The sequence below is a fragment of the Macrotis lagotis genome, chromosome 1, assembly GCF_037893015.1.
Source record: "Macrotis lagotis isolate mMagLag1 chromosome 1, bilby.v1.9.chrom.fasta, whole genome shotgun sequence".
NCBI lineage: Eukaryota > Metazoa > Chordata > Mammalia > Peramelemorphia > Peramelidae > Macrotis > Macrotis lagotis.
Genome location: NC_133658.1, coordinates 374,042,066 through 374,058,760, shown reverse-complemented (window position 1 = coordinate 374,058,760; position 16,695 = coordinate 374,042,066). Strand labels below are relative to the sequence as shown.

General features: G+C 35.1%; 1 protein-coding gene across 1 annotated transcript in view; it reads right to left on the bottom strand.

The window, feature by feature from the left end:
* The window catches only part of LOC141506033 (ran-binding protein 17-like), a 100,875-nt gene that overhangs the window by 64,831 nt on the left and 19,349 nt on the right, over positions 1–16,695 (bottom strand). Inside the window, exons 2-3 of the mRNA XM_074212429.1 lie at positions 15,895–16,041; positions 12,964–13,054 (exon numbers count right to left, since the gene is read on the bottom strand). Coding sequence (XP_074068530.1) covers positions 12,964–13,054; positions 15,895–16,041 — 238 coding nt within the window. The remainder of the gene's footprint in view (positions 1–12,963; positions 13,055–15,894; positions 16,042–16,695) is intronic.

Sequence of the window (16,695 nt, the reverse complement as noted above, 5' to 3'; positions counted from 1 at the left end):
AAAATTACTTTAGTTAGTTCAGAGGTTTAAAATTACTAGTGAGTAAAATACTCTGCCCATTGCCTGGGTACTGGGGGCAAAGAGGAAATCTCTCCCCCTTTACATGCTGGAAGTCAGGTAGAAGGATGGAAGCTGGGAGTTGGGAATGCGAAGAAAGGGTACAAATTTTAGATTTAACAATGGAATAGGGGCAGCTAGGTGGCACAGCAAATAGAGCACCAGCCCTGGAGTCAGAAGGATCTGAGTTCAAATGTGGCCTCAGATACTTACTAATTACCTAGCTGTGTGACCTTGGGCAAAGCCACTTAACCCTATTGCCTTGCAAAAACCTAAAAAAAACACAGACACAATGGAACAATAGGAGTCAATTTATATCTCAGGGCAGACAGCATTCTACACTTTAACAAATTTAAATGGTATAAAAGTGGCATACAAAATTCATTTCCAACCACAAATCTCCCACATTCACAATTCTCTATATCACCATTTCATAACCTATGAGATTGGACAAAAAAGGAAATGACAAATGTTGGAGTCTCCTGACTGAAAAGTTTCAATAGCAATTCCACATTCCTGGAATTCTCTCTCAACAGTAACTTTGGACAGAGCAGTTTCAAATGATTTGTGAGGTTTGAAGTCATATAGCAGAGGGTTCAGAAGATAGTGAAAGAAGATGAAGTGGAAGCAGTGAGTGAAGATAGCTTTCTTAAGGGGTTTAGCCAAGAAGGGGAGGAAAGACACAGGCTAATTAACTATTTGGAATGGTAGGATCAAATGAAAATTTGTTAAGGATGAGGAGATACAGGCATACTGGTAAATACCAAATAAAATGTTAGTAGACAGGAAGAGAATGAAACCATGAAAGAGTGAAGATTATAGGGAGGATCAGCTGGAGAATCAGGAGGGAATAAGATCAAGAGTCAATAAATTAACATTTTTAAGCACCTATTATGTGCTGTAAAAATGTAATAATTTTGGACTAAAATAATTGTAATATAGTAATAAGTTAGACATGAAGTTTATTCCTTAAGATTTACCAAGAAACCTATAGGTGATAGTCATCATTAGAGATGATCATCTGAGAGAAGGGAGAAGGCTGTATCTATACATGACAGAGGAGGACTCAGAAATCTTTTGGTGGTCAACCAATCAGGTTGCACATGAGACCACAAAAATTTCACCTTATACATTAGCTTTTCATAGAAGTGTCACATCTGTCTTCAGACAAAGATTTAACTGATTTAATGAATAACTAATAGGAACCTATGGGACTCCTATAGAGATAACTAAGACAAGTTTCTTAATTTCTAAACATTCTGTCTTTCTGTGATTGTCAAGACAACTAACAGAGGAGAGATAACATTTCAGACTTAATTACAGGCTGGGGAAAACCCCCCCCAACAATTTTGACCAGAAATACAAGTTTTAAAAACTTAATAACTAAGTGCTAGGGATACAAAGAGAGGCAAGAGGCAGTTCCTATGCTCAAGAACTTCTCAATCTAATTGGAAAACAACACATAAATAAATAGGTACAAACAAGCAACATACAGAAAAAATAGAGAATAAGTAAATGAAGGGAGGTACCAGTATTAAAAGGGGTTGGGAAAAGCTTCCTGTAGAAAATTAGATTCAGGTTAGACCTTGGAAAAAAACAGGGAAGCCAGTTAGCAGAGATAAGGAGAGAGAGTATTCCAGGCACGGAGGGCATCAGAGAAAATGCCTGGCATCAAGCAGTGATGGAAATGTCTTGTTTGTAGAATAGCAAAGGAGAACAATGTCACTAGATAAAAGAGTGTGTGGCAGAGAGGAAGGCATAAGACTAGAAAGTCATAATGCAGGGAATTATGAGAATATGATAAAGGGAGTTATGGACATAATGAAATTTATAACAGATTTTGCAATCCTTTATACTACTAAATTTTGTAAAAATGTTATCTGCTCCTGTGATGTAAATGTAAATTCATAATATCTCCTCCTTCCTATCCCCCAACTTCCAGCCTTTTAACCTGGTTTCAGTCACTTAGAGGGGGAGAGATTTTCCTTTGCTCACAGTCTCCTGATCTTTCTATCCCTAGAGAATGGTTAAGACTATAAAAACCTGGCCTAAACTTCCACTGAGATGCATGTAGACTCCCCAGAGTTTCAGCCTAGTCAGTTCTCCCTGGCTGTCTCTGTCTCTCTGTCTGTCTCTGTCTTTCAAACAAACCTCATCTAGTCTTTTGTAATTCTGAGCAGCTTACAAGGTGCTTGCTGCTTCTCCAGGAGGAGAAAAGATTTTAATCTGTAACTTTATAGGCTTGCATAATAAATCCTGAGCAGGTGTAAAATCCCAGAGTTTTGTGTGAATTCTTTCACTATTTAAGGCCTCTCAATCTTAAATTGGCAACACCAACCCTGGCAACAGTTAGAGGGGTAGGGGTAAGGGAATAGCTTTTTTTTTTATAAAAAATATTGAGGATTTTGTATTTGATCCTGGAGAAGTAGGGAGACATTGGAGTTTTTGAAGTAGGAAGGTAACATGGTCGGACCTAAGCTTTAGAAAAATCACTTTGGTGGCTGAATGGGGGAGGCTGGATTTGAGTAAGGGGAGATTTAAGGCAGAATGACCCACCAGCAGGATAATGTAATAGTCTAGGAATGATGAGGACCTGCAGCAGAGTGGTAGCAGTGTCAGAGGAGGGAAGGGGGAATATTGGAGAAATACTGCAAGGATGAAATCAAAGAGTGTTGACAACAGACTGGAAATAGGAGTGAAAAAGTGACGAGCTGATTATGACACTTTGGTTAGAAACCTGAGGATACAGAGGATGCTATTGTTCTCCAATATAACTGAAAAGTTAGGAGAGGGGAAAGATTTAGGGAGAAAGATGTTGAGTTCTGTTTTGAACTTATTGGGTTTAATATGTCTACTGGACATCTAGTTCCAGATATTTAGTTAGTTGGACATGTGAAAATGGAAGTCAGCAGAGATATTAGGATAAAATAGACAAGACTTCATCAGCATGGGAACTAATAAGATTATCAAATGAAAAACTAGAGAGGAAGAGAGCAGGACCCAGGAAAGAACCTCTAACCCAGATATTTCTTTTTTTTAAATTAAAGATTTTATTTATTTTGAATTTTACAATTTTCCCCCAATCTTACTTCCCCCCCCCCACAGAAGGCAATTTGTCAGTCTTTACAATGTTTGAAGGGTATACATTGATCCAAATTGAGTGTGATAAGAGAGAAATCATATCCTTAAGGAAGAAACATAAAGTATAAGAGATAGTAAGATCAGACAATAAGATATCAGTTTTTTTCCTAAATTTAAGGTAATAGTCCTCGGTCTTTGTTCAAACTCCACAGTTGTGTCTCTGAATACAGATGGTATTCTTCATTGCAGAGAGCCCCAAACTGTTCCTGACTGTTGCACTGATAGAATGAGTGAGTCCATCAAAGTTGATCATCGCCCCCATCTTGCTATTAGGGTATACAGTGTTTTTCTGGTTCTGCTCATCTCATTCAGCATCAGTTCACGCAAATCCCTCCAGGCTTCCCTGAATTCCCATCCCTCCTAAACCCAGATATTTCTTTTTTTTTTTTGCAAGGCAATGGGGTTAAGTGGCTTGCCCAAGGCCACACAGCTAGGTAATTATTAAGTGTCTGAGCTCGGATTTGAACCCAGGTACTCCTGACTCCAAAGCCGGTGCTTTATCCACTACGCCACCTAGCTGCCCCCCCCAGATATTTCTTAGGATCCATTCATACCCCATGAGAAGCATTTGTTACAGTGCTCCTTGGTGATGTGGGTTGTACTATATTCATGAATGGACACTAAATTCTGCATGTAGCCTTTGACAGATTTTTTTTTTTTGAGCTATAAGGCAGGTTTGTGCAGCCCAGAAAAGCTAAAAGGTTGAAAAGGTTGGACATCCCTGACTAACTTATATATAGAGGGCATGATCTAGGTGAGGAATTAACAAATGAGAATGATAGGTGGGAGAACTAGGAGACATTTCTGTCTCAAAAAACCTAGGGAGGACAATGTCAACTGTGTCAAAGTCTACAAAGAGATCAACAGGAATGAAGGCAGGAAAAACAATGGATTTAGCAAATAAGAGATCACTGTAACTTCAGCGAAGACAGTGTCAGTGGAATGATGATAGAAGTCAGACTACAAGAAGAGTGAGAGGAGAGAATACAGAAGCACTTATTTATAGATGGTCCTTTCAAATTTAGCCACAAAGGGCAGAAGAGAAATAGGCAATAGTTAGCTAGGATAGAAGGATCAATTGAGGGTAGTCTTTTTGAGGATGGGGAAGAAATGGGCAAATTTCTAGGCAGTAAAGAAAAAGTCAGCAGATACAGAATAAAGATAAGTGATAGAGTAGAAATGAGAAAGGAGGCAATCTACTGGAAATGGGTGAAATAAGATTATCAATGCAAGCGGAGGAGTGAATCTTGGTAAGATCACTTCTTCATGTGAAACTAGGCTGAAGGAAGAGATGGTGGCAGAAGGCATCTTATCAAAATAGGACGAGAAAGGGAGGTGAAGAAGGAGCTCATAGAAAATGGCCTCAATTTTTTTTTTGTAATATATGAAACAATGCCCTCAACTGAGAGGGTAAGAGTAGGAAATGCCATTGGAGATTTGAGGACGGAAGAAAATGCTTGAAAGAACTATTGAAGGTTGGCTAGGTGGCGCAGTGGATAAAGTACCGGCCCTGAAGTCAGGAGTACCTGGGTTCAAATCCAGTCTCAGACACTTAATAATTACCTAGCTGTGTGGCATTGGGAAAGCCACTTAACCCCATTGCCTAGCAAAAACCAAAAAAAAAAAAAATAGCTATTGAAAGTAGGATAGTAAGTTGCTAGATTTTTTTTGAGCTATAAGGCAGGTTTGTGCAGCCCAGAAAAGCTAAAAGGTTGAAAAGGTTGGACATCCCTGCCTAACATATATAAAGGGCATGATCTAGGTGAGGATCTGACAAATGAGACTGATAAGTGGGAGAAGTTTCTTCTAACTACAGTGAAGGTCTAGTTGAGTTTATGTAACATAAATTTGTGGATCCAGTCAGAAAACTCGAGTGATTTTTCTCAAACACAGTTCAGCAGTATGTATGTAGGAACAAAGGCAGTGAATGATGGGAATGAGCCAAAATGAGGTTTAACAGGGCACAATGAGTGAAATAATAAAGGGAGTAGGGATTCAAGAGTACTGAGCTGAATTGGTTTATGAAGGGATCAAGAAAGGGAAGAGAATACTGCCAAATGAATATTATTTGTTGAACTAAATTTATCTTGGGTAGGATTTTCTGTTTTATCTCTATCAGCAAAGTCAAATATATATGTCTCATTTTAATTTTCAGAGAATAATCAAATATTTTGTTGGAGATCAGTAAGACCCAAATGATAATGATAATGATAAAGAACAAAACAGCAATAATATAATGCTTGGTTCACAAGTTTATATTTCTCTAATTTAAGTAGAAATATTAAACAAGACATATTAGGGAAAAATAAGGAAATATTCATAAATACAATTGTTTTTTGGACTGGACAACCAGAGATATCAGTGCTCTAGGACAAAGATATTAAATATACAGTCAAAAGTCTGCATGTGGGTCACAACACACCCAACTGCAGCCCAACTCACATTAAAATGAAACTGGGAAATATTTAAAAAAATTAAAAATATAAAAAAGTTAATGTTAATTTATGGTTCACTAAGTCACCTCTGTGCCTATAAGAATCCTTATGTAAGATTTAGGAGTCCCCATTTCTATTTGAATTTGACATCTTTGCTCTAGGGAAATTTGTATATACTGATGCAACCTGGCACCTACTCTATCATCTTTTATAGTCTTGGAGAGTTTCTTAAAACTCTGAGAAATTACTTGCTCTGGATCATGTAACCTATATTATTTGTTCATAAGAATAAAGCCTACACCTATGTTTATAGGAGATGCTTAATAAACATTTATTGATTGACTACCAAAAATGGGCTTAAATCTATGCTATTCTTTCTCTGAGGAGGATTCCATATCCATCACACCAGGCCACCCCTTTAAGGTCAATAAACATACATGAAATATAAAGGAAAATTCCTCAAAGTCAGGAAAAAAAGCTTTGATAATCAGAAGACTATATACCTACTACTACTAACTACTTCCTTGGGCCCCACTCTGGTCAAATAAAAGACCCACAGAACTTCTGTGTCTAGTGAAAGGAACCTGACACAACATTAAAGAAGTCCTTGACTTCAAGAAGCTTATAATCTACCAGGGAAGACAAAGTTTAGAGTTTTATGATATGGTTATAAATTATATGCAAAATAAATACAATAGCATATTTTAACTTCAGACAATTCTAATTGCTAACTAAGTTATGTTTGGTTAAATTCTATTAATAATTTTTACTCATTCACCCTAGGTCTTCCCTTTAAAACTATAGACAGTAAAAACTCTGAAGGAAAATCCTTTTAAAAAAGCCATTCTCCAATTGACAAATGGTCAAAGGATATGCAAAGGCAATTTACAGATGAGGAGATCAAAGCAATCCATAGTCACATGAAAAATTGCTCTAAATCATTACTTATTAGAGAAATGCAAATTAAAGCTTCTCTGAGGTACCACCTCACACCTCTCAGACTGGCCAATATGACCAGAAAGGATAATGATCACTGTTGGAAGGGTTGTGGGAAATCTGGGACACTATTACGTTGTTGGTGGAGCTGTGAACTTATCCAACTTTTCTGGAGAGAAATTTGGAACCATGCCCAAAGGGCAACAAAAATGTGCATACCCTTTGATCCAGCAATACCACTGCTGGGTCTATACCCTGAAGAGATGATGAAAAACATCACTTGTACAAAATTATTCACAGCAGCCCTGTTTGTGGTGGCAAAGAATTGAAAATCGAGTGAATGTCCATCAATTGGGGAATGGCTTAGCAAACTGTGGTATATGTATGTCATGGAACGCTATTGTTCTATTAGAAACCAGGAGGGATGGGAATTCAGGGAAGCCTGGAGGGATTTGCATGAACTGATGCTGAGTGACATGAGCACAACCAGAAAAACACCGTACACCCTAACAGCAACATGGGGGGTGATGATCAACCTTGATGGACTTGCTCATTCCATCAGTGCAACAATCAAGGACAATTTGGGATTGTCTGTAATGGAGAATACCATCTGTATCCAGATAAAGAACTGTGGAGTTTGAACAAAGACCAAGGACTATTACCTTAAATTTAGGGGGAAAAAAAAAACCTGACTGTCTGATCTTGCTATCTCTTATACTTTATGTTTCTTCCTTAAGGATATGATTTCTCTCTCATCACACTCAATTTGGATATACCATGGAAACAATGTAAAGACTGGGAAATTGCCTTCTGTGGGGGAAAGGAAGTAAGATTGGGGGAAAAATTGTAAAACTCAAAATAAATAAAAATAAATAAATGAACTCTTTAATTTAAAAAAAATAAGATTTTTTTTTTTTTTAGATTTTGCAAGGCTATGGGGTTAAGTGGCTTGCCCAAGGCCACACAGCTAGGTAATTATTAAGTGTCTGAGGCTGGATTTGAACTCAGGTACTCCTGACTCCAGGGCCAGTGCTCTATCCACTGTGCCACCTAGCCGCCCCAATTAAAAAAAAAAGAAAAATCCTTTTATAATGAAAGGTATATCGTAGCCAACAACTCCTCGCTAATGATGAAAAATGTGTCTAGTGTTTTAGAATCAATCTGTTCTAACAAGATATGACTAGTGCAGACATATCATAGGAGATTGATAGTAAATATCTGCTGACTGATGAAGAGAGGGCAAGTGAAAACTGTTTTTTCCAAAGTCCTATAAATAGACCAAAAGAATATAAAACAAAAAGGAATAATTCAAAATGAATCTTAGGCAAGTGCTCAAATATTTGGAAATAATAGACAGAAGGTAAGAGTAATATTTAAGTTAATCCTATTTGACATAAGCATATATAACTCTTTCTCCCTTTCCTATCAGTTGCCAAATTCTATATATTTAGTCTCTACCTCATCTCTTGTCCCTCTATCCTGTTTTCCCTAATATGATCCCCAGGCTAGTTCAGGCCCTCACCACCTGACTAAATTACTGACCTCCAAACTGATCTCTTGTTTCTCCTATCTCTCAGTCAACATTTTAAAGAGCTGTTGAACAGCCTTCTAAACATATATGACTGTAACTGATGGTCAAAATGTCATCATCTTAATCTGACATTAAAGGTTCTTCACAATTTGGTAGTGACTTCACTGTCAGGTTTCTTTCTAAATTACTCCCCTTCTTTGACTTGACAGTCCAGCCAAACTGAATTAAAGTTGTTTTTTCAAGGAATGTTATTCCCTACTTCTGTGTATTTATAGAAGCCCTCACCATCTCTGGAATATATCTTTCTTTATCACTCTTTTCCTTTCCTTTTTTCATCATTTGTATCTTTTTTTTTTGGATTCATATCACCAGAGCCTGAGAGAGAGTAGATAGTTAATAAATCCATGCTGAGTGACTGATTCATATAAGGCTCACTCAGGTATCACCTTCTGCACTAAGGCTTCTGTGATTTTTTTTTTTAAGTTTTTGCTAGGCAATGGGATTAAGTGGCTTGCCCAAGGCCACACAGCAAGGTAATCATTAAGTATCTGAGGCCGGATTTGAACTCAGGTACTCCTGACTCCAGGGCTGGTGCTCTATCCACTGCGCCACCTAGCCACTCCTTCCTTGATCTTTCAGCTAAATTTCCTCCTCAAATTTTCCTATAATACTTTTGTTTGAATTGTTCCTTTACCCTCATAATTTCCTACTATGGTTAATATTAATCTGTGTATATGCCATATCCCTCCCATTAGAATGTAAGTTCATTAAAGAGAGGAGATTATAGTTTTTAATCTTTGTATCTCCAGTACCATGCACATAGGAAGCAATTAATAAATATTTATCTAACTGAATTGACTTTAAAACTAGAGCCTTTTTTGTTACATCACACTGTTCCTCAGATTAATAATGAAAGAAATACATGTTAAACACTTTGTAACTATAAAGCACTGTATTATTTTAATTTAGAATCTATTTTTAAAGTTATGTTGATATTGTTACAATTCTTTTACTTTCTCTCTTCCCTCTCTCCACATAAACACAAACACACACACACACACACACACATACACACAAACTGCGTATGCAAAAATAAACATCAGAACAAAGTATGTAAATAGCTCAAATTCAAACAACAACAAATAATCACTGAGAATCTACTGAGCATCCAATACTAAATTAAATAATGTAAAAGAAACAAAAGAGACAAGCCCTCCAAGAGTTTACAATTTATTTAGGGAAACAAGACTAATAGATGTGAAATAGAAAATAGTATAAAATAAAGCAGCAAATGATGCAGAAATAAGTTCAAAGAAAGGAGAAATAATTGGGAGTGACTAAGGTAACAAAGCATTTGCGGGAAAGGAAAGATTTAAGCTGAGCCTTGAAGGATGTATAGCAATGTGAATTTTATTAGTTCATTAAGATTTATTATTTTTTCAGGTTCCATATCAAACTGTCTGTCTGCTGTCTGAAATCTGTGTTGTTAAGCTGGTGAGACTCACTACCAGTTCAGTGAAATTTTAGGTTGGAATAATACTCTCTTTGGACAAGTCACTTAACCATACTGCTTCCAAAAAAAAAAAAAAAACACAACACAACAAAAAACAAATAAAAAAGAAGAAGAATAACACTCTCAAAGACCTGCCAAGCCAGAGAGGCTTTACAATTTGCAAAGGTGGAAAGAGTAACCACATCAACAAAATCATGAAAATTCAAGTAGATAATTGAGGCAATTATTATGAGAAGAGAACTAGTGGATTTTTAGGTTCTTCCCCCAAAAAACTATGCTTTGTAAAAGCTGGATGAAAATGTAAGCATGGGTGGGTGTAGGTGTACCCTTTACTTTTTATTTTAATTATATGAAAAAAATATTATCACTTAACAGAATGCTTTCAAATTCCAAGCAACTCTAACCCACAATGTGTACTACCTAATTCATGGATTTTTCATTGATAATTTTTCACCTTGTTATTTTCTATCACTTGGCTTTATGTTATTACAAAGAAAGTTAAATTAATTTCAATACTCATTTATGTAAAATACATATGGAACAACAATGATGTATCATATCACCTTATCCATATCAAACAAGCAAAGACAGAGAGATGATTCATTGTTTGAAGAAATGTGGGATGACAAGGAGGCTAATCTACTGCTGATAGGGATGAAAGGGACACTGGCTCTACTGTTTTGGAAAACAATTTGGAAGCAGGCAAGAAAAATTATTAAAATGTTCTCACCCTTTAACATAGAGACTGATGTGACAATATTCCTAGGAAAGACTTTAATATGCAAAACATCGGTTCAACATTATTTGTAGTAACAAAGATCTGGAAATAAAAAGTATCTAATGATAAGGGAACACAAATTAAAGTGTAAACTACTTGTGTGACAGGATTCAGAATGAAAGAAAGCAAAAAGTAAACGAAATCAAAGCTAAGAGACAGCAAATTCAAGTCAAATATACTAGACAATGTTGTTAGCATATTTTCAAAGTTAAGGTACACATTCGGGCTGTTAAGGCTTAGTAAATGACAAAAGTGGAAAGTGGCATATACTATGAGTTATATAATTCTGCTACTGCACAGTTTTGCTGAAGTATCATTGAAGAGTATATTTTGTAGATGAAGTTTTCTTGAATATTTGTTAGTAAGTTTTTACAGGATCAAAACAAATTATTAATATATTATTAAAAACTAAAAATAAAAGAGATTAATTAATTTCTACTAATAAATATTCTATATAGGTTAGAATGTGCCAGATACAAGAAATACAAAGACAAAAATGAAAACAGTCCAGTCCATACTTTATTAGTGGAGAACAACACAGATGTGTACATAAATATACAAACACAAAATATAAATAAAGCAAATACGATGGAGACACTAACAAATAGGCTAGATCAGGAAAGGTCACTTATAGAAGGTGGTTCTTGAAATTTGAAAAAAGTTAAGAATTTCAGAAGGTCCTCACCTTCTCCTCAGAGACACTTCTTTGACAGGAAAGAGAAATAGTCATAACAAAGAGGGATAGAATAGTTTATATATTGGGAACAGCAAGTAGGCCAATATACCTGTAAAGAAGAATACATTAAGGGAAGTGATAAGGCTTGAAAAGAGGAGGTCAGATTTAAATGCCAAATAGGATGATATATTTTCTCCTAGACACAACAAAGAGCTACTACAACTTCTGAAGTCAGAGAGGGATGGTGATACTTGTGATTTAGAAATATCAATTTGGCAGCTCTGCAGAGGACGGAAAATTGGAGGGCCTGGAGACAGGAAGATCAATTAGAAAACTACTATACAAGTACAGAAGAGAGACAGTGATTTAGTGTGGTGGCTATATGAATAGAGAGAAAGTGATCAATATCAGATAATTTAGGGAAAAAGAATCAACAAGACTAGCTATGGGGAATAAAGAGTTGATGATAACTCTGAGGTGGCAACTGTATGAATGGTGACATTAGGAAAACCAGAGTTTTGGGAAAAAGATGAGGAATTTTATTTTAAATGTAGGAAATTTGAGGTGCCTATGGGAAGTGGATATTACTTTTTTTAAAAAAGCAAAATATTGGAAGGGATGTGGGAAATCTGGGACACTAATACATTGATGGTGGAGCTGTGAACTCATCCAACCTTTCTGGAGAGCAATTTGGAATTATACCCAAAGGGCAATAAAAATGTGCATACCTTTTGATCCAGCAATACTACTACTGGGTCATGGGGTGGCTAGGTGGCATAGTGGATAAAGCACCGGCCCTGGACTCAGGAGTGCCTGGGTTCAAATCCCGTCTCAGACACTTAGTAATTGCCTAGCCGTGTGGCCTTAGGCAAGCCACTTAACCCCATTGCCTTGCAAAAAAAAAAATCTAAAAAAAAATACTACTACTGGGTCTATACCCTGAAGAGATCATGAAAACATCACTTGTACAGCCCTGTTTGTGGTGGCAAAGAATTGAAAATCGAGTGAATGTCCATCAATTGGGAAATGGTTGAACAAATTGTGGTATATGTATGTTATGGAACACTATTGTTCTATTAGAAACCAAGAGGGATGGGATTTCACAGAAGCCTGGAAAAATTTGCATGAACTGATAGTGAGCAAGATGAACAGAACCAGAGGAATACTGTACACTCTAACAGCAACATGGGAGTGATGATAAATTCTAATGGATTTGTTCATTCCATCAATGCAATAATCAGGGACAATTTTAGAGTACCTGTGACAGAGGATATGGTCTGTGGAGTTTATTTAAAAAAAAGACAAAAGACTATTACCTAAAATTTCTTTTTTTAAAAAAAAGTGTCTTATGTACTACATAACTTTGCTATCTCTAATAGTTTATTTTCTCCTTAAGGATATGATTTCTCTCTCAACACGTTCAATTTCAATCAATGTTATAGCATGGAAACAATGTAAAGATTATCAGACTGCCTTATGTGGGGGGATGGGGAGAGAAAAGGAGGTGAGGGGAGAGAAAGGAGGGTGGGGGAAAATTGTAAAATTCAAAACCTTACAAAAAATGATAGGTAGAAACTATTGTATATAATTGAAAACAAATAAAATATTTAAAAAAGCAAAATATTTTACGAATGTGAATCTTCTGTGCAATACATTATATCTATTCTATTCCAAAGTCAAAGAAAATAAATTTTCAATCATTTTAGGATTATTCATACCACTGTTCACCTCCATCAAGGAAGAAAATCCATCCTGGACTCCACTTTAAAAGTCAAGAACCAAAAGATTTTACAACAGTCTTAATAACACATAACACACTTCTGACTTCAGCAAAACATTTAATGGAAAATTGTCTTTTAAAATGCTATTTTGTAAAAAGTACAATAAAGTACTTACGGATATCTATCCTTTGTTCAATAGGTAGAGGAGTCACTCTGCTGACAAGTTTTGAAAGGCATGTTGCTGCAAGCAGCTGAGAATAGGAAGTCTGTGGGGAAGAAAGGGATTTTTTTTTTGGATTTTTAATTAACTTTTACTATAGCAATTGAAATAATAAAGAACAGATCAAATTATTTATGTTCCAAACTCTAATGCTCTGAAATGTCATTTTCTTCCCTTTTCCTTTTTTGAAAAAAATTTAACAATGTTAAAAGGCAAGCTATGATAATCATATTTCTGAGAAATAAATGTTGCAAGATAGACCACCTCTAATAACTACAAGGAATCACAAAAATGAACTTTTAAATCAAAGAATAGCAGAGCTAGAAAATATGAGGACACAGGCAAAGAGAGAGGCAGCAACTCTTCCAAGGTTATAAAGCTGGATTAAAAAAAAAGAATAACCTAAGTCTCATGATTCAAAAATTAGCCTGAGTCTAAACTCAATCAGTTTATAATCACTGACTAAGAGTACATTAAGTACCTTCTTTGGCATTTTAAATTTATGATTTGAAGTCACAATCGCTCTGAATCTGCTTCCTAATCAGGTTTGTTGTGAGGAACAAATGAGAAGGCTTAATATATACATAAATACACAAACACAAAATATAATAAAGCAAAAGAAAGTAATGGGAAGGAGATGAAGAGACTAACAAACAGGCTAGATCAGGAAAGGTCACTTATAGGAGGTGGTTCTTGAAATTTGAAAAATGTTAAGAATTTCAGAAGGTGAGGAGAGAACACTTCTTTTACAGGAATGGGAAATAGTCATAACAAAGAGGGATGGAATATTTTATATATTGGGAACAACAAGTAGGCCAATATATCTCTTAAGTAGAATACACTAGGTTAAGTTTATAATCACTTTAGGGTGAGCGAAGATATGGAATTGTGGACAGTCCCAAAGTTTAGTTTCAAACTAAAGGGTATTGCTTTCTACAGAAAAAGGAAAGTATGCAAGAGGGCTAGTTTGGGAAGAAAAGATAGTAATTTTGAAAAAAAAGGAATTTAGAGGTCTCTGGGATTATAGAATTCTATTTCTATAGAGAGAAAGAGATCAATGTCAGGTAATTTTTAAATTAATGGTAATGGATTAAAAGTACAGATGATACAGTAGTGACAGATCATCTATACAATGCTTAATTTTGGGCTGGTTTGTTTTGAACATTTTAAATGTATATAAATATCAAGTATTAAATCATTTCCTATTAAACCAAAAATATGCTTCTATTTTATGGATCTCTTCATAATTTTCCATTTTAAAACTATTCTGACTTTTAGTACAGTTTCAAATGATTTACAATTTAGATAAAACTCAACAAATCTTTAACATAAAATCAATCAATCTATCTATCTATCTATCTAGCTAGCTAGCTAGCTAGCTAGCTAGCTAGCTAGCTAGCTTTGCCTTACAGACCTAACTTTCATGAACTTCAAGAAGATGCTGATTTTAGTCAGTTTCTGGTAAAATTTTAAAACTTTTAGAAATAAAATGAATAAATCCACATTGACTCCTTTATCTAGTTCAGCCCTACATTTTTCTAGTCTTCACCTTTTATGGTGACCTACCTGCTGCATTTGACACTGTTAATCATTCTTTCCTCCAGGATGTTCTCTCCTCTCTGAATTTTCATGTCATAATTCTTTCCTGGCTTTTCTCCTACTTATAATGACCATTCTGGTTTCATCTTCTTTGCTGACTCATCTATATCACACCTTTGAAATGTGAATGTTCCCCAAACTACATACTTTCCTCTTTCTATATGCTATTTCTTGGTTACCTTTTTATCTCTCAAGCATCACATTATAATCTCTTTGCTGAATATTCCCAAACCTATCTATCTCTGCCTCCTGAGCTTCAATCCTATATCACCAATTGCCTATTGGACATTTAAGACCAGATGTCCCAAAGACCTCTAAATTCTTTTTTTTCAAAACCACTATCTTTTCTTCACAAACCAGCCTTCTTCCATAATTTCTTTTTTCTGTAGAAAACAATACCTTCACAGTTTGAAACTAAACTTTGGGATTATGCACAATTCCATATTTTCCCTCACCCTAAAGATCCTGTCTATTGACAAATCTTTCTATTCTACCTTCACAGCTATTACTTCTCTCTACTCTTATGCTACCACTTCTTAACACCTCTATCACCTTTTCTCTAGATGACTGCATCAGACTTCCATTTGGTCTTTCTTCTTCATATCTCTCACCATTTTAGTTCATGCTACTCAAAGTTGCTAAGGTGATTATTCTTAGATATACATCTAGTCAAGTTTATCTGCATGGACTAAGGATAATATTCTTACTTTGCTGACCAACTGAAAGTATATTGAAATCTCTAAGTGCATCTTCCCATTCTTTATATGGTCTTCAATAATATTGGGTTAATATAATAGTCACACCACTGCAGCTATGAAAGATTGGGATGAGGTAAGGTAGGAAATGTTATTTGTACTCTGGAACAGCATTTCTGGGTATTGGGTCCCAACAGATCTATTGATTATCATCATTTGAAAAAATTAATCATGGAATATGGTTGACACTCAGAACTCTGAGTTTTATTTATTAATATTTTTGCTTTATTTTCTTAATTATTCTTTAATACTTTAAAGAAGTTAATAGAATTCCTCTTCTAGAAAAAAAATTCTGCTTGTCATTCAACCTTTCTAATAAAAGGTAGGCATCATAACCCTTCTAGCACTAAATCTACGATCTTATGATCCTAAGCTTCTAAATTCAGGCTTTTCCCCCAGATTACCAAGATAATTTCTATAGTTACAAATTAAGGAATGTATAGATTATCTTTCATTGCTGTATCATCTGTACTCTAAATCCATTACCATTAATTTAAAAATTAATTCAATCACATAAACTAGATATACTTACTGTTCCTTGTTCTAATAAAAACTGGCACTTATTGAGACAATCTGGACTGTCAATTAGTTCTAGTAGCACTTTCTCAGCTTGTATACGTTGTGAAAGATCAGTCCCTACAAAGAGGCTATTACATAATGCTTCCAGTTCACTCAAACTCTAAAGAAAAAAGAAAATATTTAGTTAGACTGATTACTTGGAATATTTATTAAATTGCTAATAAAATTATAAGAATGCAGTAATGACAAACAGGTAATGGAAAAATCAAGATACTTTAACATCTTTCAAAGTTGTAGCACTTTGATTTGTCCTGCTATAAAAGAATAATAATCACCACTATCTTCACAGTGGTACTGGGATACAGAACTTAATAAAAGAGGTTAGTAGTTAAGATCATTGATCTGGAGAGAACTTCAGAGGTCAACTGATCCAACCTATTATTTTATTGATGAAGAAAATCACATAATTATTTCATAAATAGAATGTATTATATCTGAATCAAGAGGGCACAGGAATAGTTTAAAATAACAAAAAAAAAGAGAGGCTATGAATTTCCTTTGCATTAACTAAGACATCAGAAATCATGTCTAAACCTATCATTTTTTCAAAGAGCTCAGAAATGGGTAGTGATTTATTTAATATCATGTAATTATAGCCAGGTCTAGAACAAGAACCATGGTCTTAGTAACTCAGTGATCTTTCCACTAGATTACAGAATAGGTTTTTTTCAAAATCAATAACAAGTAATATTTAGCACAAATTTATTCCTAAAATTCAGACTAAGAAAAAGGGTTTTTTTTTACATTACTGAAA